Below are 22,978 nucleotides of genomic sequence, written 5' to 3' on the forward strand. Positions count from 1 at the left end.
ACACAAAAAAAAAAAGGGATAACACAATACAACCCTAGAGAGAAACTCAAGGGATAACACAATACAATTCTAGAGAGAAACTCAAACACAACAGAGAAAGCCTCTCTCTCTCCTCTCCTCTCAGTATCAGAGACAGTACTCTCTCTCTCTCTCTCCCTCTCTCTATATATATATATATATGTATGTGTGTGTGTGTGTAAAGGGCAAACTCAAACATCTCTCTCTGAGTTGAAGCAAATTTTCTCAAGAAATTAAGGGGAAGAAAATTTGAACTTAGAAAGAAAGAAGACTACAGTTTCTCTTACTTATCCTCCGAGCTGGCGATTTTTGCTTCACAGCAAAATGTGAAGGGAGTTTTGGCTTAAAAGTAAGGTACCGCTTCTGCTTCTTTACACAATCTTGTCATGCGTTTGGCTACCGAGAGAATCAAAGCGGAAGACAAAGAAAACAAAATGAATCTGAGAATGTCCATGTCCATGTTTTGCCCTAAATTTTGCTTTATATTCTGCTTCACCATTTCTGAGAATGTCCATGTCCATGTCCATGTTTTGCCCGAAATTTTGCAAATTTTAAGAACATATGTTGTAATTTGTCACAAATTATTAAAGTAAAATTTTCTTTTGAATTTATAGTGAAAGTTCTCTGTCTATGAGGATAGTGCTACAATGTACATATAAATATATACGCAAAGATGAATTTATGTGAAAGTTTTTTGTTTTTTTTTTTCTTTCCATTTTTTAGCATTAGTATTGAAAGATTTCGGTTCCGTTTTGTAGCTAGTTTATGTGAATCTCGGTTTGATAAGTGGTGCAAAAATGAATGAGAATGGACAATACCTAGACGCCGGCTTTCCTTACACACCTACCGAAGGCTTCATGGGTTTCTTTGACGGTCTTTCTCATGTACCGATGAATTATGGTCACGCCATGCTGATGCATGATCAGGCATGTTTGCTTTTTCCATTTTTTATGTGTTATTTTCTTGTGAAAGTTATTCTGTGATGACATATTGTTCGCCGCCTCATAAGATTGTTCTAGATCCATCTTGCTTGTAAATTTGGAAAGCTGGTGTTTGTTCAGATGCATTTGCTTTAATCTTTTGTCTGGAATCCATGAAAGATATCGGAATGAGCTGGGGAAGCTGAAATGTATTATTGCCCCTTCTGAGTGTCAACTTTGAGTTTTCATTACAAATATTCAGAAGCTATGGTTACCATTTTTACTGATTTTCATGAATTGAAATTTTAGTATTTGCAGAAATGCTAATCTTTACATGCTGTGTGTCCAGGAAAGTGCATACTGGTCAATGAACATGAGTTCGTACAAGTTTTTACCATCTGGTCCGGAGAGTACTTCTTATTACAGTACTTACGAGGTAAATGATCATTTACCAAGAATGGACGTCAGCAGGAGGACTTGGGAATACCCTTCAGTGATGAATGCAGAAAAGCCCGCAAACACCGATTCACAGCCAGAAGAAGATTCTGTCATGGAAGCGCAAGCTACACCTGAAGAATGTTAGTCAGAAACTTCTGCTTATTTGTATTCCTATACTGAAAATTGTTTTTAATTGATCACACTTTGTCATGCTTTGCTCCTTGTCCTTGGAATTTGAAATTAAATTTTAGTTCAATTCAGTTTTCTGTGCGACCAGTCACTTATCCGGTGAACAAATATTATGTTACTGGCCAGTTGGAGTTATCAAAGACCATTTTTTCTTGACATTTCGTATTATCATTAGGTTTTAAAACCCACAATACCATTTTGTTGCAGTTGATTTCTGATGGTGCTATAATGTTAGTATTTAAGTGATTTTAGCTGAAACAAGTTTATTCAATTTACTTGTTTTTAATCAGAGCCCTTGGATTACATTCCAAATGGATGCTCTAGATTAAGTTAGAGTAAGTGGTGTAGAGTGACACATGTAACTATCTCATAGGATAGATGACATGAATGGCTGAGATTGTTTTCATTCTGTTAGAGGAGAGAGAAGGGTAATATTCCCTCCTTGGTGCAACGGTAATATTCGTTTTGCTATGTAAAAGGGAGAGAGAGTAATTCAATGAAATGTATGTGAGGCTTCCATCATTGGAGAGCTCTCTGAAATTATTCAATCCTTCTTCCAGATATCTTTCTTAGATCCATTTGAATCATAGTACAAAACCACACAATCTAGCATGGTATCAGAGCCAGGTTGCATCATCTGCAACTGGGCGTGAATCTGTGAAGAGTGCAACGAAGAACTCGAATTGATTGTCGAGCTTTGTTGCTGAAGGAAAATTCAAAGAAGAAATCTCAGTGATATCAAATCGAGTCTCATATGGCTAGGTCAAGTGGTGCTGATCTTCGAGCACTGGTATTCAATGGAGACAACTCGATTTCTGGCAGATTCGGATGAAGACCATATTTCGATCTCATGAACTCTGGGATGTTGGTGAGAAGGGTTTCGCTACTCCAGCGAAAAAGGATGAAGAACTCACTGAAGCTGATAGCAAGTTGGTGAGGGAGAACATAGTCAAAGATGCAAAGGCACTTGGAATCATCCAAGGGGCGGTTTCCGATCAGATCTTTCCGAGAATTGCCATCCAAGAGACTGCATGCAGCTTAGAATGTCCTGAAGCAAGAATTTGTGGGAGATAAATAGCTCCAAGGCTTACGCCGTGATTTTGAATATACTAGAATGGGTGAAAATGAAGCTTTCTCTGCATATCTAGTTAGGCTATTTGATTTACTTAGTCAAATGAGGAGTTATGGTGAAGATATTAGCAATCAGAGAGTTGTTCAAAAGTTGCTGATAAGCTTACCTAGATCGTATGATAGTATTGCTTCTGTGATTGAAAATACTAGGGATCTAGACACTGTTGATGTTTAAGATGTTGTTGCTATTCTAAAGGGGTATGAACAAAGAATTGATAGGCACGATAAGATTCACACTGAGAAGGCATTTGTTCAAGGGTGGTTCGGTATAGGATACCATACCGAAACTAGTATTCCGAATCCCAAACCCAAATTTTTCGGGACGGGAATTTGAAGACCAATCCCAAACCAAATTTTCGGGAATCCCAAATTTCGGGAATTCCGAAATATTTTCGGGATTTTGGGACAAATCGGGAATCCCAAATTGAAATATGAAATTATGAATTGTTCTTCAAATATATAATTCAAGAACACATTCATGAACTAGGAATTTCATTTCATTTACACTACCATTTAATTGAACACTGGCATGTCTGACTGTTTTTATCATAGTCAAAATTCAAATTAATTAAACCCTTTTTGCAATATGTTGAGAGACAAAAGAATCAAGCTTTCTAAAATCATCAACCATGGCAGCAGCAATAATAAAATCCACATAAATATCAAACAAAACATGAAAAATATGCAAGGTGTAGGGCATTCCAGGTTGCAGAGCATGAATTAGAAACTACTAGCATCAATTATAAAAGAATAATATATATATATAATAATTAATATTATATATTTTCGGTTTGGTATAGGATTCCCGAAATATCGAGAAGCCAATCCCGAATCCCATACCGAAATTTTGGGATCGGTTCGGGATAGCATCCCGAAAATTTTGGGAATTTCGGTTTGGAAAATTTTTGGTTTGGGATCAGGATTTTTTCGGTTCGGTTCGGGATTTTTGGGAATTTTTTCCACCCCTACATTTGTTAGTCTTAATATTGCTTCAAAACAAAATAAGTACAATGGGAATCAAGGGTTCAAACCACAGAAGAATTGGAAGTCAAAGTGGAAGAAATGGGATAATAGACTTGCAAATCAAGCTGGAAAAGCTGTAGGTACCTTTGAAGGAGCTAATAATCCTTGTATACACAGTGATAAGCTACATTTTGGTGAATGTTGGTTCAAAGATAAGCCTAGGTGCCATAATTGCCATAAGTTGTGGCATATTGCAAAAGATTGCAATGGTAAGAAGGAGAAGGCTAACCAACATGTAAACTTTGTTAATCAAGTCAATGACACTCCTACAATGTGTTTTATGTTGCAATAATGCCACGGTGAAGAAATGTAAAGACACATGGTATGTAGACAGTGGATGTAGCAACCATATGACTGGAAGGGAGGATTTGTTGGTTGACATTGATAGAACAATGACTGCTAAGGTTGAAATGGGCACTAGTCAGCTTATTGAAGTCATTGGCAAAGGAAATTTGGTAGTTGAAACCAAAATGGGGAGAAGATATATCAAGGAAGTGATGTTCGTTCTAGGTTTAAAAGAAAACTTGCTCAGTGTAAGGCAGATGATGGAACATGGTTACTTTCTAGTGTGTGGTGGTACAACTGCTGCAATATATGATGATAGCTCTATGTCGAACTTGGTAGCCAAAATACCAATGAAAGGAAACAAGAGTTTTCCCTTGAAACTTAAACCTGAGATGCAGATTGCTCTAAAAGCTACTGTATGTCAGTCTTCTGCAATTTTGCATAAGAGGCTAGAGCTTATTCACTCAGATATCTGTGGGACTATGCAAATCACTACTAAGGTTGGGAATAGGTATTTTCGTACCTTTATAGATGATTACACTCGAATGTGTTGGATCTATTTCTTAAGAAACAAGTCTGAGCTGTTTAGCATATTCAAGAAATTCAAGGCCACAGTTGAATTACAAAGTGGTTACAAATTGAAGAAGTTGAGAAGTGATAGAGGAGGGGAGTATACATCTGTTGAATTCAGAGAGTTTTGTGAAGAAATGGGCATGGAAAGACAGTTAACAGTGGCCTACACACCACAGCAAAACGATGTGGCTGAGAGGAAGAATAGAACCATAGTGGAAATGGCAAAGTGTGATGGTTGAGAAGGGTGTTCCATTTGATTTCTGGGCAGAAGCTATCAACACAGTAGTGTACATCTTAAATAGATGTCCCACTAAGTCTCTTGATAAGAAGACCTCCTTTGAGGCATATAGTGGGAGGAAGCTAGGAATCAAACACTTGAAGATCTTTGGTTCTATATGTTATGCTCACATTCCAAGTCAACTTAGACAAAAGCTAGATGAAAACTGTACTAAATGTATTTTCTTGGGATATGACATATGTGAGAAAGGTTATAGACTTTATGACCTTGTCTCAAAGAAGATAATTGTGTCAAGGGATGTGATAGTTGATGAAAATACTTGCTGGGATTGGAAATCTCAATTTAAGAAGACCATCAGTATACCAATGCCTGAAGTAGAAATGTGTGAACAAAGGGAATAAGGGAGTTCAAGTGACAAATATAATGTAAACGATGAGTCAACATCTGAAGCTTGTGAGTCAATTGAAAATGGCTCAAGATTGGTTCCAATGCAGAATAACACAGGTCCCCAAGACTATGATCACACTCATTTGAAGTTCAAAAGCTTGACAGAAGTATATGCAAAATGCAACTTGTGCATTGTTGATCCTAAGAACTTTGAGGAGGCAGCACAAGATGAGTCATGGCATAAGGCAATGGAGGCAGAAATTGGCATGATAGAGAAGAACTGCACTTAGGAACTTGTTGATAGACCATTTAATAAACCAGTAGTTGGTGTCAAGTGGATCTACAAAACAAAATTGAACCTAGATGGGTCTATACAGAATAATAAGGCAAGGTTAGTTGCCAAGGGATACTCTCAAAAGCCTGGGGTCGATTTTAATGAGACATTTGCCCCTGTGGTAAGGCTTGACACTATTAGGACTCTAATTGGGCTTGCTGCACAGAAAAGATGAAAGTTGTTCGAACTTGATGTGAAATCTGCATTCCTGAATGAGGTTCTTAATGAAGAAGTATATGTAGACCAGCCACTTGGTTTTGTAATTGAAGGCAAGGAGGACAAGGTTTACAAGCTCAAGAAGGCCTTGTATGGCTTAAAACAAGCACCAAGGGCCTAGTACAAAGAGATTGACTCTTATTTCTGCAATTCTGGTTTTCATAGGAGTCCAAGTGAGGCAACTCTGTATCATGCAATTGAGGCATGAATTCTCATTGTATCCTTGTATGTGGATGACATTATATATACTAGAAATTCAAGTGCATTGATGGATGATTTTAAAACAGAGATGATGCGAAAATATGAAATGTCCAATCTTGGTTTATTGCATCATTTCTTGGGGCTTAGAGTGATACAAACAGAAGGATGCATTTTTCTGCATCAAAAGAAATATGCAAGGACCTTATTCGAGAAGTTCGGATTGAAGGATTGCAAACCTGTTGCAACTCCACTTGCAGCAAATGAAAAACTTAGCAAAGAAGATGGGAGTGAAATGGCTGATGAAAGTCTTTATAGGCAGATGGTTGGTAGCTTGTTATACCTAACAGCTACAAGACCTGATATCATGTTTGCTGCAAGTTTGCTAGCTCGATTCATGCACAGCCCAACTAGAAAACACATGGGAACTGCAAAGAGAGTGCGGAGATATATCCAAGGAACTCTAGACTATGGAATTGCATATGAAAAAGGCAAAGATGTTGTCCTTATTGACTATTGTGATAGTGACTGGGCAGGGGAGTGAGGATGACATAAAAAGCACTTTTGGATATGCTTTTAGTTTTGGTTCTGGAGCATTTTCTTGGGCTTTAATCAAACAAATCAATGTAGCACTGTCCACTGCAGAGGCTGAGTATGTTAGTGCTGCAGAAGCAACTGCTCAAGCCATCTGGTTAAGGTTTGTTCTCTCAGATTTTGGACTGGAACAAGTGGAGCATACTCAGATCCTATATGACAACACTTCTGCCATTACAATTTCAAAGAATCCGGTAGCACACCATAAGACAAGGCACATAAACAGAAGGTTCCATTTCATCAGAGATGCATTGCTGAATGGTGAAGTTGATCTGATCTATTGCAGAACTGAGGATCAAATTGCTGATATATTTACAAAAGCCTTGGCAAGGGATCGATTTGAGTACTTGAGGAAAGCTTTGGAAGTGATTTCAGCTAAACATTTAGAAGGGAGTGTTAGCATTTAAGTGATTTTAGCTGAAATAAGTTTATTCAATTTACTTGTTTTTAATCAGAGCCCTTGGATTACATTCCAAATGGATGCTCTAGATTAAGTTAGAGTAAGTGATGTTGAGTGACACATGCAACTATCTCATAAGATAGATGACATGAATAGCTGAGATTGTTTTCATTCTATTAGAGGAGAGAGAATGGTAATATTCCCTCCTAGGTGCAATGGTAATATTCGTTTTGCCATGTAAGAAAGAGAGAGAGTAATTCGATGAAATGTATGTGAGGCTTCCATCACCGAAGAGCTCTCTGAAATTATTCAATCCTTCTTCCAGAAATCTTTCTTAGATCCATTTGAATCACAGTACAAAATCATACAATCTAACATATAATGCCATAATGTGATTTGAATTTTTGTCAAAGCTTTATACTTCACTCATGTTTTGTGAAATGAAATTCAACCAATCAGTTGAACACTATCTCTAACCATAAAGAATTTCTTTTTGCTTTTTCAGGTATTCAGTATCAGCAAAATACAAGTTCTTCTGAGGTATGGATCCTGTTTTGTGGTTTGTGCAATTGCATGTTTTTCCTTCTGCTGGATTATTTTGGTTAGTTTAGATGCATTTACTGTGCACTATTAAGTCTACGAATTTGTTTGAATAAATGCACATAATTATTTCGAACTTGAACTCCTACACTGAAGTTATGCTAAAGTTCAGCCTTTTGGTCTCTGTATATCTGCAGGTTGCATGGCAAGAGGACATTGATCCTGATAACATGACCTACGAGGTTCGTTATGTGTACCTTATTTCTTTACCATTTTGTTCCACAAGAGACTTATTAAGCACAAACACAAACCTGCACGTCCCACACATACCTTTGTTCGTCTGTCTCTTTGAAGTTAGTAATGCATGAAACTTTTCATGATTCTTTAGACTTTGAAGGCCAACGATGTAGGTACTTTGAGGCTTCAGAAACTATTATATCACATTGTGATATATAGCATAGAAAATTACTTCAATATTGGACTAACTTGTTTATACCCAGCCCAAATTAAGAGTACGAGACATATTGCATATTAGCCATTTTTGCAGTATAGATTGGGGATACTTAAGGCAAGCGGTTTCACTGATCTTGTGTCTTGGCTTTTCATTGTTTTGTTATTTACATTGGGTTCACACGTCCAGTACAAACTATATTAGGATTTCCAAACTTTTCATGAATGTTATTGAAATGTTTTGTTTTATATATTGGCACCAGGAATTACTTGACTTGGGTGAGGCAGTTGGCGCTCAAAGCCGAGGTCTTTCCGAGGAACTTATTAGTTTGCTTCCATCGTCAAAATACAAGTGTGGAAACTTCTTCTTAAGAAAAAAATCAGGAGAGAGGTAACATTATGACTCATGGACAGTTGAGTAATGTGAATTTATCTGCCAAAACAATAAACCTATTTTCCAACCTTATCATTTCCTTATCTCAGAAGCAAATGTGATGGCCTCTCTTCTCATTTTTAGTTCTCTAGACAATCTGGATATCTGTCTGGTATAATGCTAAATTTGGTAGCGTCCTAATGAGAAAAATCTACCATACTAATGCAAATAATCTTGTCACAAACTCTTAACCTACCAGAAGAGAAATTTTCCCTGCTCGAACTCTATCATCATCTACAAGGCACTAAGAGTTGAGACATAAACCTCTTTATATAGCGACCGAAAGTGTCTCGAGAAGAGTTGTCTTAGAAACCTCTAAGATGAACCCTAATCCTTTAAAAATGTAAAATATATGGTGATGCTTTTGATTTTAATTACTGTCTTAACAGTGTTTTCCCAAAAAAAAAAAAATATTATTAGCATATAATTGCTCTGATAAAATGGGCAAGTTCGTGGCGCACCCTAATTAGTCTCCCTTATTTAATGATGATTTGTTCAATTGGTTTGCGTTGCAGAAGTTATCAAAAGAACACTTCTTTTCCCATTCTTTTATTTGTTTCCGGAAAACTTGACGGAGGATTCTCCTTTGACCAAAAAAAGAAAAAGAAGAAGAAGCCTCCTTTTTCTTTTAACCTTCTTGAATTCTCCCCTTGATACGATTTTTCCACGAGCAGGTGTGTGATTTGCCAGATGCGGTATAAAAGAGGAGATCGACAAATCACATTGCCATGCAAACATGTCTACCATAACGAATGCATCAGCAAATGGCTCGGTATCAACAAGGTAGGCCAACGCCTTAAAATTATGGATTTCAGAATTCAGAATACCATTATTTTCTTTCTTCAATTTGATGATCCATCCCGCTAACTCACGCTCATTTCCGTTTCCATATTTGTTTAGGTATGCCCAGTTTGCAGCCTCGAGGTTTTCAGTGAGGAGTCAAGGCATTAAAGCATCAGTTGGGAAAACAAAAATTAGGTAAAATCTACATCCATTTCCTAGCTGAAGCTGAAATTTTATCTTCCTTCCTTTCGTGTGGTTTGGTTATTTTTTTCTTTGCCTATACATATAGTAGTTGAAGACTATGGTCCTCCCCCTTTCTCTCTTTCATTTAACATGCTCCAGTGAAGTACTACAGAAAACAAATCCTTTCTCTCTTTCGTTTAACATGGTGAAGTACACTCATATATGAGACATTTAAATAGAATTCAAGCTCCTTAAGGTCAAGATACACTCTGCAAGGATTTGGTTGAGCATGTATGACGTCGAGAAGGAGAACGTTGATGATGGATAATCTTGACTGTATTAATGTGTTATGTTATGTAATAATTTTGCATGCACTAAATTGGTATTTTCTAATAATAAATTGAATTGTCTTCGTGTGACAAGTCTCTTCCTAGTACGTTGTCAAAATTATTGAAGGCCGTTTGAATTATTGAAGGTATGGACATCAAAATGTGCAACAATAAGTACAATAATTATTAAAGGCATTTAATTAATAGAAACAATAATTAATAAGTCATAAACTTAATACAAACAACATTTAATAAACCACATAAACTTAATACAAAGGACAATTAATAAACCACATAAACTTAAAAAAAAAGGACAATTAATAAACCACATAAACTTAATACAATGGAAAATTCATAAAATACATAAACTTAATGATGATATCCACCATCTTGACTTGGTGGTGGACTTGGGATATAGCCTTGAGATGAATCATCATCTTGAAATATACTCCTTATGGCAGACCTTTGCAAAATTTCCTTTTACTTATCACATAAGTACTTCTTCCTCTCTGGAGTGTATTTGTTGAGGTCCTCCATCATGAAATTAATTTCAAACTTCTCTTGCTCCGTATCCCCTTGTTGCGTCATAGCCACACGCATTCAGGCCGCTTCCTCAGCTATGGCTTTCGGTCAATCTTGCAAATCTAGTAGCAATTTGTTCACTAATGGGATCTTGGGACTTCCCTTTTCTCTTTGCTTCCTTTTGCTTATCTCTTCCCGGTGGCCTTGCAAAAGAAGAAATTGGGGTCAGTTGTTCGACACCTTCATTCACACCTTCATTGACATCATTGGGGGTGGGGCTTCACCATGAAATAATTTTCCCCATTGTTGGTCCGCATCGACTCCCCACCTCGGACAATCCTTGAGGACGTTCCAAGCATGATGAAACTTAAAAGCTTGATTTTTTGGTGCAGTTCTTGTCATGTAAATTGCTATTGCTTTGTCACCCTATGCAACAAATACATAAAAACAATTAGTTGAAAAATACTATTATGTAAATGACAAATAAAATATCAACAAAGAAACTCACAATTTTTTAGGCGCTCTTTCCACTAGCCATGTCAACCATAGCTCTCTCCAAGCTTCCCTTCCACAAAGTGCACGCTTTGTTGATAACATTCTACCAATCATAAACACCACCACCTTCCCTTCGGGCGGTGTTGGAGTTTTCATGGAACTTATCAACAATTTTACCCGACAAAACCTTTTTATTTTGATTCGTGCCGGCACCATCTTCGCTAATAGAAACCCATGCCAAACATAAAGCAATATCTTCCTCAAGGGTCCAATTACGACCTCTAATATGCTCTTTTGCCATCTTGAAAATGAGAAGAAATGGTAGAAAGAAAAATTGGAAGAATTGTAGGAGAAAAGTGAGTTTTATGTGGATGTTTGAACAAATACATAGGTATTTATAGAGTGTTTGGGTGAATTTTGAGTTAAATAAATTTTTTTTAATTATATTAGCCGTTAGATTTAAATTTGGACTGTTAGATTTGATTATATTTGATTTAAGCCGTTGGATTCAATGTATTTTAAATTTATATTTTTATTAAAAAATTGAATTTGGACCGTTGGATCAATCAACAGTCCAAAGAATCCAACCGTCTGATTACAAATAGAGTCGTTGGGCTCGTGATGGTGGTCGACAGCTGCCCTAACAGTGGGCTCCATCAGTGCTTTTGGGCTAATTTGTAGCTGGTATTTGGCTTCTATTTGAGTTTTAGGTTTTAGCCTAGATTTTCAACTTGGGTTGGGTGGGGGTTTTTTGGGTGGGGGTGGGAATAGAAGTGGAATTTTGACATTTAGCCCAGGGTTGGAGAATGCCGAAGTAAATATGAGATTCATATTAGAGATTGTCAAAAAATGCACCTTCTAGCCACTCTTTTAGTTTCTTGTAAATCGCCAAAGGAATTTATAGTGTGCTTAAAATCATTTATTCGGGTCGAAGCTAGATGTAAGGTTTAGTTTATTTCAGCTTGTGTTCTTTAAAATATTGTTATATCAGATTCATGTCAATTTATTTAGTCAATTGTAGTAAATTGATGGGAGACTTGAGGAGACCGAATAGATCAGATCTTGTTTGTGATTATCAAATTCACTTTTGGGTTCAGTGAAGTTGATGATTTGGTACTGATTTGATCCATTTATTTATTAATGGTACTGTGTTTTTTCATTTGACATAAAAATCTTAATAAGCAGAAACTGACCAGAAGGGAAACAGAAAGCTATTGGCACTCTAAAATTTTCGTTATTCAGTTAGATCGATATATTGGTAGTCTAAGTTTTTGAGAAATGTCGATAAATGTATAGATATTGGTGAAAATATCGGTTTCAAATTAAAATCATGACTGTTTTAAGAAAGTATATAAAATCATGGAAGCTTCAATTATGTTTCCCTCAAATATATACAACTATGGGATGGGTCGCGGGCGCCGTTGTCAGGTCGATGGATCTTGGCGTTATTGAATCGTTTGATTTGGCGTCGTTGAATCATTGCGACCGTCGGTCTTGGGGTGGGTCGCGAATAGCATTGCGGGTGGGCGGGTCGTCATGAGCAATCGTCATTCTCGGGTTGTTGGGAGCAGTAGTCGATCTCGGGGCGTCGCGAGCAGAGGTGTTGCCAGGTCCATCGCGAGCAGTGTAGTGGGAGGTTCGTGAATAACGGTTCAGAGGGTCGAGAACGACTGTTGTGGGTGTTGGTATGTGGGTAGGTCGTGCCTTCCTTCTGTTTCACCAAGTTAGTTTTCAACCCAAATCTAATCCTATTGGGAAGTCTACGCCAAACATTAGACACTCAACTTATCCAATATAATCCTAGTCTAACCAGTCCAAAATCCAATCATGTCCGTTCCACTAAACGTGCCCTTAATGCAAGAAGCATAGATGTCTCCCACATAGGTTATTGTCCTAAAATGTGATAGATCAAGCAAATCTTATAAAGCCTCACATGATTATTAAATTTAAAGTCACGTGTACCTTCGAAATGCAAAAGATTTTTCAATGTACCCAGAGTATGACCTGGTATACAAAGAATAATAATATAATTAGTTGAAAATTTAGAGAAAAAAATTCAGACAAATTTTATACAGCACAATGGATCCAAGACTGGCAATCCTATTGACTAAGCCACAACCCCAATAATTAATCAAGGGTGTTTTTTATTAGCACTCTACAAATTGTTGAATACACTCCACTCAGTATTTAATATTAAATGACTTGTATAAAATGACTATTTAAGCCCTAAAAAGTTAAAAAATAAAAAGAACAATTATTTCAGAGGAATTGTTATTAGCACTCCAAAAATTTCATTCTACACTCCTCACAAGTGTATTTTTCTTTCTAATTATAGAAAGTTTGGAGTGCCAAGTGAGATTTTTGGAGTGCTAATAACAATTCCCTTGTTTTAGTTGTAGTTTTTAATTCATGAATAATGCATTACAGTTGTTTGGACCCGATTTTATATTATCGGCCCGAGTAATCGAGTGCCGTTGAATGACAGAGTGGTTGAAATGATTTTCTATTATTATTGAGAAATAATGTTGTGATTTTAATCATGATATTATCTCTTAGTAATATAGTAAATTATTTAAACCTAATATTTGTCTAAATCCCCATTGATTTGACCATTTGGGATATTGGGATACGTACGGCAATGAAGCATGCGAAGATGGATGAATACATGCGTGGGTTAATGCGACAATAGAGTGATAGGCCTGGCTTTTGGTAATGTGATAAGCCTAGGTTTTATTCTTGTTTTATCTGAAAAGTCATGTATAATCATAAAGGACAATGAGGATCGTCATATGGTTTTTAATAGAAAATGATCTCTTAAAGTGATCAGGTTGTGTTGCAAATGAAATGCAATTTATTATGCATGCACGGTTGTACATGGACCAACATGGTGGAGAAAGAGAAGTTTCAGTTGGAATAGGATGCATACATTTGGTGAGGTCACGTATGTGGAAAGATATATATATATATATATATTTTTTTTTTTCAAGGAAAATTAAGAGATAGCCTTTATGATATCTTAGAGATATTGGACAGCCAAGGTGATTAGACACCAGTTCTGAAGTGATATTTGACAGAGTTAGAGTTGCAATTGGACTCTACAAAATTATTATCTGGCAAGCAGAAGACAGAATGCTATAAATACAAGATGCTCAACGACGGAGAAGCCCCTCCAATTCAACACACAAATTGCCCTGCGTAAACCTCTCAAACATCTTGAGATTTTTTTATTTTCTTTTTCCACCAACACATCTTCAGTTTGGATAAACAGCACTGTGAAGGTAATCGGCAAACATCTTTAGTTTGAATAAACAGCACTGTTGCCGTAGAATCAGCCGACCAAGAAGCATCTTCAGTTTTGATAAATAGCATTGCGTCGAGGCCGACTGGTTACCTATCCAAGTCTCGGTTGAGAAGGGTTTCCAAATCCTTATTGGCAGAGGTCATCTTATTAGCCTTCTCGGCGAAGTAAGGTGTTACAAGTTACTACATTCGGCACATTGAACGCCGAGTGATTTTATGATTGGATACTCACAAGTGAGTTTCAAAGTTCGGCATTCTGACGGCCGAACCACATTTACCATCAAGACATGCATCTTTTTTGAGTACCTGTGTCCGTATAATTTGGAGCCGGATCGATGTGCTTATACTCTTACGAATATAATCACCGTGACCGAACCTGGCGCCGACGATTCGTGAACTTCATAGAACTAGCAGCCTTGTCTTTAGGCTCAAGAACCCAAAGGCCGAGACGTGTTCCTTCCTCGGTTGTAGTTGCAAGATCAAGAAGTCAGTAGCGCGTTCAACGCAACATCAACAAATTTTACTCCTCGAGCGAGCTCGGTCGACAAGTTGGCATGCCCCACATCAACCGAAGGACGTAGTTAGCTCATTAGTTACTCGACCTACGTGCCACGTAGGTTTTGTAGTTTTTAGAGTCAACAACAGAATATCAAAAGACTAAGTGGTTTGATTTCTTGAAACCCAATGACAATTCCCTCGATGATCAGGCCTGGTTTTTATTAATGCCGAAAACATGCAAAATGCACTCAAAATAGAAAGATCATGTACTTCAACATCCAATAAGTTTTTGATCTTTTAAGTACTCATTCTTATAGTCCCAGTAGCGCATTAAATGTGTTTATTTGCTAAAGTTCCAATCGGTGTCAAACGCATGCTCGTTTGATTTTTTATTAATGCCGAAAACAGTTCAAATGCACTCCAAATAGAAAAATAGTGTAGTTTCGACACCCAATAAGCTTTTGATCTTTTGACTACTCATTCTTATGGTTCTAGTAGCGCATTATATGTGTTAATTTGCTTAAGTTTCAATATATGTCAAACGCATGCTTGTTTGTTTTTTTGTTAATGTTAAAAACAGTCCAAAAGCACAAAAAATAGAAAAACAGTGGACTTTCAACACCCAATAAGCTTTTGGTCTTTTGAGTACTCATTCTTATGATCATATTAGCGCATTATATGTATTTATTTGAGTAGTTAGGATCATATTTAACAGGGGCAGAAAGAGCCTCAGCCGCAATTTCTCTCAAACCTTTATCCCGATGACATTGTGTAAAACATAAGATCTACACTGATAGATAAAAGTAGTCCGCGGGGGATTTAAAAACCTTAAAGAATTCAAGTTGGAGCCTACCCAGTGACAAATTTTGTTATACAGCAGCTCATCCACAAATGGATAAAGATAACCCTCATATTGAGCAATGGAGACAGCAACATGAACATAAGAGTTCACTCGTGAAGAAAGTGAAAGATAGTCCGCCGTATTCACTATGTCAATTCCATGAGGGTAACTACCCTGCCGTCCAACATTCTCTTGAAAAGCTGCAGCAGCTGCTCTTCTACAATTAACCTAAGCATCATAAACTAGAATATAAGAACCTAAAACAGATGTGGTACGAAATAATGATTCAAATCATACTAATAATAAAAGTTTAGTACCTCGCGGTCGTAGCAGGTCAGAATGTGTGGCGCAAGCTGGTGTGGTATATTTCTCATATCTGTGTGATAATACGCACGGCCAAAAGCCCAACAATCATAAGCTGCAGCATCCCGTACTTGAGATCCAATACCATGTCGATCCTTCCCTGACTACAGCAGAGAAACAGCACCACATTAGAACAACCCAGTATTGAAGCTCCATAAAAGCTCACAAAACCAAAGTAGACTTCAAATACGACATTGTACTGGAAGTATATGTTCATGACAACTTACACCTCGATCACTATGACATAATGGGAAAAAAATTAAAGGAAAAGAAAGTAGGCATCAAATTTGTGAAATCATTTCATTATTGATGAAAAATGTTCCCTAGTGGATCAACCACATATACGCGACAGTTCAACAAAAATGTCAGTATACGCTAGATTTATAAGTCGGTGTTCCAGATAACCTTCACAACAACAGGTACAACTTTCTGAAGGCTGATAGGTAAGAGCAACCCTCTACGTGCCAATTCAGCCAGTGCTAAGAAACCACCATTGCATGACCCATCACCCTGAAAAAGTACGATATCAGTCTAGCTTCATGAGCAATAAAACTGGTACAATTATCTACAAATTACAACTAAAGAAAGGGCGTGAAGATGCAATGTTTTAAAGGTTTACAGAAATCCATGTAAGCATGAAAATTTTCCAGCAAGGAAATTTTAACCAGTTGAACTGTAGAAGTCTGGGAAAAGATACCAAACAGAGCAACCAAATTATACCTCGCCTGGTGAAAACGGCTCCAACACAGATGACCTCTGAAAGGGCAGATGTAAGACATGAAGTAATGCGGTCAATATCTTTTGCAGCAGACAAACGCACAACAGTGTCCCGCATAAAAATGCTATTAGTAATAAGTACATACCATATGACTGGGAAAGATCATTCAAATAAAAATATCCAAAACAAGGATGAATCAATAGCAAGTTAACAACTTAAGTTGCTCTCTAGTGCAACCTTATCCATGCACATGAAACCCTCGGTTTTAGTTTTCTAAGAGATTAAAACTTTTGGAAGAATTAGACCCAAATAGAAAACTTATGGAAGAAGCTGAAAGAAAGGCTTATTGGAATTCATGTCAATATAATGGACTCGCATCTCAAAAGGGAACAGAAGACGTGATGATCGTTTCATTCCTCAAGGACCACCAACTATTTTGAGCATTGAACCTCATGGATTAATGAAAAAGGTGGTGGAGAGGATAAACCTGTGAACTAAACTGAACAACTGTTCCTGAGTATTTACCGCAGCAACATCTTATTCCTCATTTCCAAGGTAATTTAGGAGGATTTCATCTAATGGATCGGACTTTCTGTAAGTGTGCTTTCTCATTCCAACATCGAATGCCTCAGCCAGATCATCCACATCTTGGAAATCAGCCTTTTAGTCGGTTTTGTTTATCTCGCAAGTATAACTAGTAATCCTTTTAAGTTCGTTTGTATAAACTCACTTATGAGGAGAATCATTTCAAAGCTGCTATGCAGATGGGCTTGGCTTTTCAAGTTCATAACAAACAGTTTGGTTTAAAGGCAAGATCAAAATGTCTACAGATGAGCAGAATATTGAGGAATGGCAGCTTCTCCAAAGGTTATTTAATATATCAGAAAGCCAGCAATGTTCCAACCAATAAAATTCTGAAGAAAGATCAAGTAAATGACCAAGATGAGACTAACTTCAAAGTAACCAAGTTCTCGATGAAATCTCATGCCTTTCAACATACCGTATCTCTCAAACCAGTAAGTAGCATCTCAATAATCTCTTCTACAACTTCTGGAACATCCATTTATTCATCTTGCTGGCAGCTTGAACTCGGTTCTGAGCTGGAATCCTCAGCATATAAAGCATAATTGCATCGACCAGTTTTTTCAGATCCAGACAAAGCTATGTTCTCTCCCAAAGAGCTTGTTTTCCCCCTTCATCAAAAGTACATGATTAAGGCAAGGGAAAGCAATCAGACCCAAACTGAGTTCAAACCCTGCAAGAAAAACTTTAAAGAGAATCTCGTTAATTTGGTCAAAGTTCAAACCCAAACTGAGTTATAGGTAGGGATTTACCCTGTAACTTGAATTTTCCATTGAAAAGTTAGAGAATATAAATAAATAAACATATCAGTTTAGAGAATAAAAAAACATAAATGCAAAATGCAGCTTGCAATCCTCTCAAAAATCGTCGTACTTGCTCAAGGGTCACAGTTATTGGTCCTTAGACATAATCTTTCTCTGCTAAATTACAAACTATTTTAGGGTTCAGAACGTATGAACTACAAAGAAGTAAAAGCAAACCTTGAAATAGCAGCCAGTGCTACTGTAGTTCCAAGTAACCGGAAATGATTGATGGCATCATCTGTCAGAAAAGATAGGACTTCGTGTGTCCATTCAACAAAGCTGAAGAAGAAAATGTATAAGAAAGAGGTAAGCAAAGGTAGCAATAAGCCCTGGTTTGGTATTGAGGTGATTCTGAAAAAAGTTGCTATAAAAAAAATCTGGGAGCTGTTTTTGTGTTTGGTAAACACTCAGCTTTAGCTTTTTTTCACAGTTTTGAATGAAAAAAAGCCAAAAACAAGAAGCTGCAAAACCCAACTTTGAAAAATCGACTTTTTTTCATATCTGTTTTACATAAAAGTTTACTAAACACTCTAATATTTTTTTTTCAAAAACACTTTTACAAAAAAGTTTACCAAATACTTTGTTGCTTTATTTCACATCTGCTTATTCTTACAGCACAGCAGAATCAGTTTTTTTTCAAAGCACAATAATACCAAACCAGCCCTAAGAGTGGTCTAGAATTACAACATAATAGCTAAGAAAGAAATTATCACAGAAACATGCACATCGGTACGTGTGTGTAATGTACAAGTACTTAAGGTTGAGTATTCATATTAAATTTATCACATTCTAAGTTACTTGACATCAAGCATTCATACTATCTTATAATTTTCTGACCTAGTAAAACACGGATCAGGATCCTCTCCTGATCTTAAAAAACTAAGTCTGTTGAGCAGGTAATTGTGGCTGTTGAAATTTGATCCAACGTCTACAAACAGGGAGCCCCTCTCAAAGTTATAATAATTATAACTGTTGGATCAATTTCAATGATCACGATTGCCTGCTCAGCAGACTCAGTTTTTAAGATTCAAGAGAGGATCCTCATCCGTAATACACAACTATCTCAATTCAGTTATTGGCCACGGTTTGTTAATAAATAAAAAAAATGATGTAATACACAACTATGTCAATTCAGTTATTGGCCACGGTTTGTTAATAATAAAAAAATTGATGTAAGTTTATCATTCATTGTGTGGCTTGACCGAACTCTCCATTCTCTTAGAATGAAAATATCAATGTATTTAGAGAGAAAAAAAAAAAAAAAAAAAGGAAAATTCAAAACCGTTACGGCCCATATTCCAACCTAATACATACTCTTCCAAAGCAAGGGCTTTGCCCATATTACTCAGTCGTCAAGAGTCTATGACTCATTGTGTGGTTTAACCGAACACTTCCTTCTCTTAGAATGAAAATATCGATGTATTTAAAAAAAAAAAAAACACAAAGGAAAATTCAAAACCGTTACGGCCCATATTCCAACTTAATACATACTCTTCCAAAGCAAGGGCTTAGCCCATATTACTCAGTCGTCACGGGCCGTCTATTTAGACAGTTCGTAACCTTCTCACGTGAAATATCATCCGTCAGATCGAACAATTAACGGCTGTGATTTGAGACATTCCCCACTTATTCGCTTCTTATGGGTCAGGCGTCAGCCGATAAAAAGGAATCGTTTCTCTCGAAAGGGGCGTCTCCTCCACATCTCTCACGCTCTCGCTCTCAGTCTCTCTTTTGTCTTTGCGCATTTCAGCGTAGAGCTCAAAGCGGAGACGCCTCGCAGCCACCACCACCGAAGGTATAACCTAAATTTCCTCCTGCTATGTTTAGATCTGAATTTTGTCAGTATCGCTTTCAGATTTTTGAGATTTTTTTCATTTACTTTCAATTTTTTTTTCCAGATCTGTATTTTTTTTCTGTAATTTTGATGTGCAAAGATGATTTTTTTAATCGATTAATTGTTTTTTTGGATCTGATTATTTGCGACTTGTAGTGAGAGATCTGATCTGCTCGATTTGTATGCATTACTGTTTCATATCTGTTCATCGTTGTCAGATCTGATTTTCTAGTACATTTCTATGGTGGAACTGTATTGGTTTACTTATTTGTTAATTGTAGGTTTGTATCCTTTAGATCTGGACGGTTCTGATTGGTCTATGAAGTTTGTGTTTGTTTTATTTGGTTTAGGTGATTCTTTGCTGTCGTTAATTCAAAGTTTTTGAAATTTTAAGTGAATACTCTTGATAAATGTATGAATGGGACACTCTTATGTTCATTTGCGCTCGATGACGAGTAATAAATTGTCGATTCTGGTAACAAAGAAATGATTTTTTTTTTTTGTTAGTCTTAAAAATTGTGAACTGTTTAGTCGGACCTATGATTACTGAATGTTATTTTGGATGATATGGTTTTCAATTTCGTCGGTGTTTACGATTTGGTTTAATGCGTACTGTGATTCAATTTTTTGTCATAGGTGTTGGGGTTTTAATTCTCAAACTTGAAGTCATTTATTTTATAGCATAGGGATTGAATTCTTTATTGCTTAGGTGCAGCTTTTAGTGAGTAATACGCAGATTACCATCTGATATGTTGACAGTTCATATTTACTACCACTTAAGCTTTCATGAAAACCCAACTTTTTTTATTAAAAAAATGTTTTTTTTAACTCCCCGATTTGACGAGGTTGTGGTTCTATTTGAAGTCTTGATGGATGTTTGGATATTCTTTTGTTCCTTGATAGTACCATGACGTTGGCTGCATCTATGACAAAATAGTGCAAAGTTCATCGCACATTTTATAGAATAGATGATCTGTGTCTGATATTTAATTGTTTTCTGATTATTGATGTCAATAGACCTGAAGATTGAGGCTCGTCCTCTATTTTTATTTGTCTATCTGGAAGTACAAATGATTTTTTTAACTGGTTTTATGGTCTACTTGATGCTCTTATACATAATTGACAGTTTTGGTCAAGTAGTATCATTTACATCAGGAATGGTTATTATTTTTGGTTATCGTGGTAGATTCTGTTTCTGATACGGTATATGTACATTCTTGTAGGGCAAGTGACAATGGTTGATCAGGTTCAACATCCTTCTGTCGTCCAGAAGGTAGCTGGCCAGCTCCTTCAGCAATCTATCCAGGGTTACGATAATGGCTTCCAAAGACCAGGAATGTACCAAAGACGTGCTTATGGGAACTACACTAATGCTGCACTGCAGTATCCCTTCATGCCAGCATGCAGAGCTACCACTGATATGTCTTTGGTTCCATCAACTGCATCACCCATCTTTGTTCAAGCCCCTGCGGAGAAAGGCCACTTTCTGATTGATTTTCTCATGGGTGGAGTCTCTGCTGCCGTGTCTAAAACTGCTGCTGCTCCAATTGAGCGTGTCAAGCTGTTGATTCAAAACCAGGATGAGATGATCAAAACTGGTCGTTTGTCTCAACCCTACAAGGGCATTGGGGAGTGCTTTAGCCGTACAATCAAGGAAGAGGGTTTTGGTTCATTGTGGAGAGGGAACACTGCCAATGTTATCCGTTACTTCCCAACTCAGGTTTGTGATGTTATTTTTCTACTAAATGTTCCATTGGCAAAGAAAAGTTTTGATGCGTACTTGTACTAAAATCGATACCTGGATTTGTCGTAGGCCTTGAACTTTGCATTCAAAGATTACTTCAAGAGGCTGTTCAACTTCAAGAAAGACAGGGACGGTTATTGGAAATGGTTTGCTGGTAACTTGGCTTCAGGAGGTGCTGCTGGTGCTTCTTCTCTTTTCTTTGTCTACTCTTTGGATTATGCTCGTACTCGTTTGGCTAATGACGCTAAAGCTGCAAAGAAGGGAGGAGAAAGACAATTCAATGGTCTGGTTGATGTCTACAGGAAGACATTGAAATCTGATGGAATTGCCGGTCTTTACCGTGGATTCAACATCTCTTGTGTTGGAATTATTGTCTACCGCGGTCTCTACTTTGGACTGTATGATTCACTGAAGCCTGTTGTCTTGACTGGAGGCTTGCAGGTTAGTGAATTTCTTTTATTTATTCACTTACCTTTTTGTCATGGTTATATATTCTTATGATGGTGTTGGCTTTGTTTATGTTAGTTGCTAGCTCAATTTTGGTTTTTATTACGTTCTGTGTGATTGTTGAATATCTTGTATGTGTGCATATTGTTATGGCATAATATTTCTTATGTTAGTCATTCATTTCCCTTTGAGAAGGGACTATTAATTTTTCCAAAGGTATAATGATGTAAGCTGTTCTGTTTATCATTTTTGGCTTTGCTCTATTCTAATGCTTTCTTTGTGAAGCATTACAAAGAATTGTATGAAGTGTCTATTTATGTTGGTTTTTAAAGAATGCTATGCCACAATGTTCGAATCTGTTGCCCACAATCATTATCTGGTTTCAGTTGTGACACGGTGCTTTTTTGTTTTGAAAACTACAGGATAGTTTCTTTGCTAGCTTTGCCCTCGGTTGGCTCATCACCAATGGTGCTGGTCTTGCATCCTACCCAATTGACACTGTCCGCAGAAGAATGATGATGACCTCCGGTGAAGCCGTCAAGTACAAGAGTTCCTTGGATGCCTTCCAACAAATCTTGAAGAACGAGGGTGCCAAGTCTCTCTTCAAGGGTGCTGGTGCAAACATCCTCCGTGCTATTGCTGGCGCTGGTGTGCTCTCTGGTTATGACAAGCTTCAGCTGCTTGTGTTTGGCAAGAAATACGGATCTGGTTCCGGTTAAGAATATTTTTCCTCCCAAGCCATATTAGCTTTTAGATGGTGATGAAAATCTTTTTGAGTTTTTGAAGAACTCGTTTCGGCAAAATTTTCTTAAAATAATTCAGTTATAGGGGAGTTAATCCCAAACCGAATTTTACTGCGGGATTGAGTTTTGTTTCCCATAAACCAGATTATTTGAGTGGTGAAAAATTCCATTCATCTTGAAGTTTCATTTATGTGATTTGCTAGTTTTTTATGCGTGCTTCTGTTTGCTTTGTCAAGTTTATGAAATCTATACCGATTCATCATTCTTCTTTCATTGATGTTGAATTGTTGTGCTCAAATTTTTGTTTCTGAGATTCGGCTTACTGTTGAAGGGAATTGATTTACGCGCCCCTTATTTTTTTATTCTTTTTACACGCCTGCTTATTGCCGGCGACGGAAACGAACAAGTGGTGTGCAAGAGGGAAAA

At 37.1% G+C, this 22,978-nt stretch overlaps 3 protein-coding genes across 8 annotated transcripts; 2 read left to right on the plus strand and 1 right to left on the minus strand.

The window, feature by feature from the left end:
* Positions 1 to 9,745, plus strand: LOC137733279 (E3 ubiquitin-protein ligase BIG BROTHER-like). 3 transcript variants are annotated; one of them, XM_088696584.1, is made up of 9 exons: positions 232 to 372; positions 777 to 944; positions 1,288 to 1,516; positions 7,450 to 7,484; positions 7,682 to 7,726; positions 8,198 to 8,325; positions 9,042 to 9,150; positions 9,268 to 9,345; positions 9,440 to 9,559. In XM_088696584.1, the coding sequence occupies exons 2-8, from the start codon at positions 816 to 818 to the stop codon at positions 9,316 to 9,318; spliced, it is 726 nt and encodes a 241-aa protein (XP_088552710.1). In that variant the 5' UTR covers positions 232 to 372; positions 777 to 815; the 3' UTR covers positions 9,319 to 9,345; positions 9,440 to 9,559. The 3 variants fall into 3 exon arrangements, with proteins under 3 accessions (XP_088552709.1, XP_088552710.1, XP_088552711.1); XM_088696583.1 differs by having other exon boundaries at positions 1 to 372; positions 9,268 to 9,745; XM_088696585.1 differs by having other exon boundaries at positions 252 to 367; positions 9,268 to 9,459.
* Positions 9,746 to 15,182: 5,437 nt separating this feature from the next.
* On the minus strand, positions 15,183 to 18,052 carry LOC148695410 (tubulin-folding cofactor D-like). Of its 4 annotated transcripts, none has more exons than XM_088696640.1 (6): positions 17,962 to 18,052; positions 17,400 to 17,666; positions 16,402 to 16,479; positions 16,087 to 16,191; positions 15,636 to 15,785; positions 15,183 to 15,546 (listed from the first exon to the last, which is right to left on the minus strand). In XM_088696640.1, the coding sequence occupies exons 2-6, from the start codon at positions 17,460 to 17,462 to the stop codon at positions 15,223 to 15,225; spliced, it is 720 nt and encodes a 239-aa protein (XP_088552766.1). In that variant the 5' UTR covers positions 17,463 to 17,666; positions 17,962 to 18,052; the 3' UTR covers positions 15,183 to 15,222. The 4 variants fall into 4 exon arrangements, with proteins under 4 accessions (XP_088552766.1, XP_088552767.1, XP_088552768.1 ...); XM_088696641.1 differs by having other exon boundaries at positions 17,400 to 17,654; positions 17,962 to 18,049; XM_088696642.1 differs by having other exon boundaries at positions 17,400 to 17,592; positions 17,962 to 18,039.
* A 1,333-nt stretch (positions 18,053 to 19,385) lies between these two features.
* Positions 19,386 to 22,762, plus strand: LOC137735173 (ADP/ATP translocase 1, mitochondrial). Its single transcript, XM_068474568.2, has 4 exons — positions 19,386 to 19,579; positions 20,842 to 21,338; positions 21,432 to 21,803; positions 22,232 to 22,762. Exons 2-4 carry the CDS (start codon positions 20,853 to 20,855, stop codon positions 22,526 to 22,528), a joined length of 1,155 nt encoding a protein of 384 aa, XP_068330669.1. The 5' UTR covers positions 19,386 to 19,579; positions 20,842 to 20,852; the 3' UTR covers positions 22,529 to 22,762.
* Positions 22,763 to 22,978: the final 216 nt, after the last annotated feature.

Source organism: Pyrus communis, chromosome 7 (genome assembly GCF_041283825.1).
Source record: "Pyrus communis isolate YQ-2024b chromosome 7, ASM4128382v1, whole genome shotgun sequence".
In the NCBI taxonomy this organism is placed as follows: Eukaryota; Viridiplantae; Streptophyta; class Magnoliopsida; order Rosales; family Rosaceae; genus Pyrus; species Pyrus communis.

What these genes read in the sequence shown, in the direction of transcription:
- LOC137733279 (XM_088696583.1), top strand. Translation starts at nt 816, where the DNA reads ATGAATGAGAATGGACAATACCTAGACGCCGGCTTTCCTTACACACCT. An exon ending in CCATGCTGATGCATGATCAG is followed by an intron (nt 945 to 1,287) that starts GCATGTTTGCTT and finishes CTGTGTGTCCAG; the next exon opens with GAAAGTGCATACTGGTCAAT. An exon ending in GCAAGCTACACCTGAAGAAT is followed by an intron (nt 1,517 to 7,449) that starts GTTAGTCAGAAA and finishes TTGCTTTTTCAG; the next exon opens with GTATTCAGTATCAGCAAAAT.
- LOC148695410 (XM_088696640.1), bottom strand. Translation starts at nt 17,462, where the DNA reads ATGGATGTTCCAGAAGTTGTAGAAGAGATTATTGAGATGCTACTTACT. An exon ending in AGCCGTTTTCACCAGGCGAG is followed by an intron (nt 16,192 to 16,401) that starts GTATAATTTGGT and finishes GTACTTTTTCAG; the next exon opens with GGTGATGGGTCATGCAATGG. An exon ending in TGACCTGCTACGACCGCGAG is followed by an intron (nt 15,547 to 15,635) that starts GTACTAAACTTT and finishes TATGATGCTTAG; the next exon opens with GTTAATTGTAGAAGAGCAGC.
- LOC137735173 (XM_068474568.2), top strand. Translation starts at nt 20,853, where the DNA reads ATGGTTGATCAGGTTCAACATCCTTCTGTCGTCCAGAAGGTAGCTGGC. An exon ending in TCCGTTACTTCCCAACTCAG is followed by an intron (nt 21,339 to 21,431) that starts GTTTGTGATGTT and finishes GATTTGTCGTAG; the next exon opens with GCCTTGAACTTTGCATTCAA. An exon ending in TCTTGACTGGAGGCTTGCAG is followed by an intron (nt 21,804 to 22,231) that starts GTTAGTGAATTT and finishes TGAAAACTACAG; the next exon opens with GATAGTTTCTTTGCTAGCTT.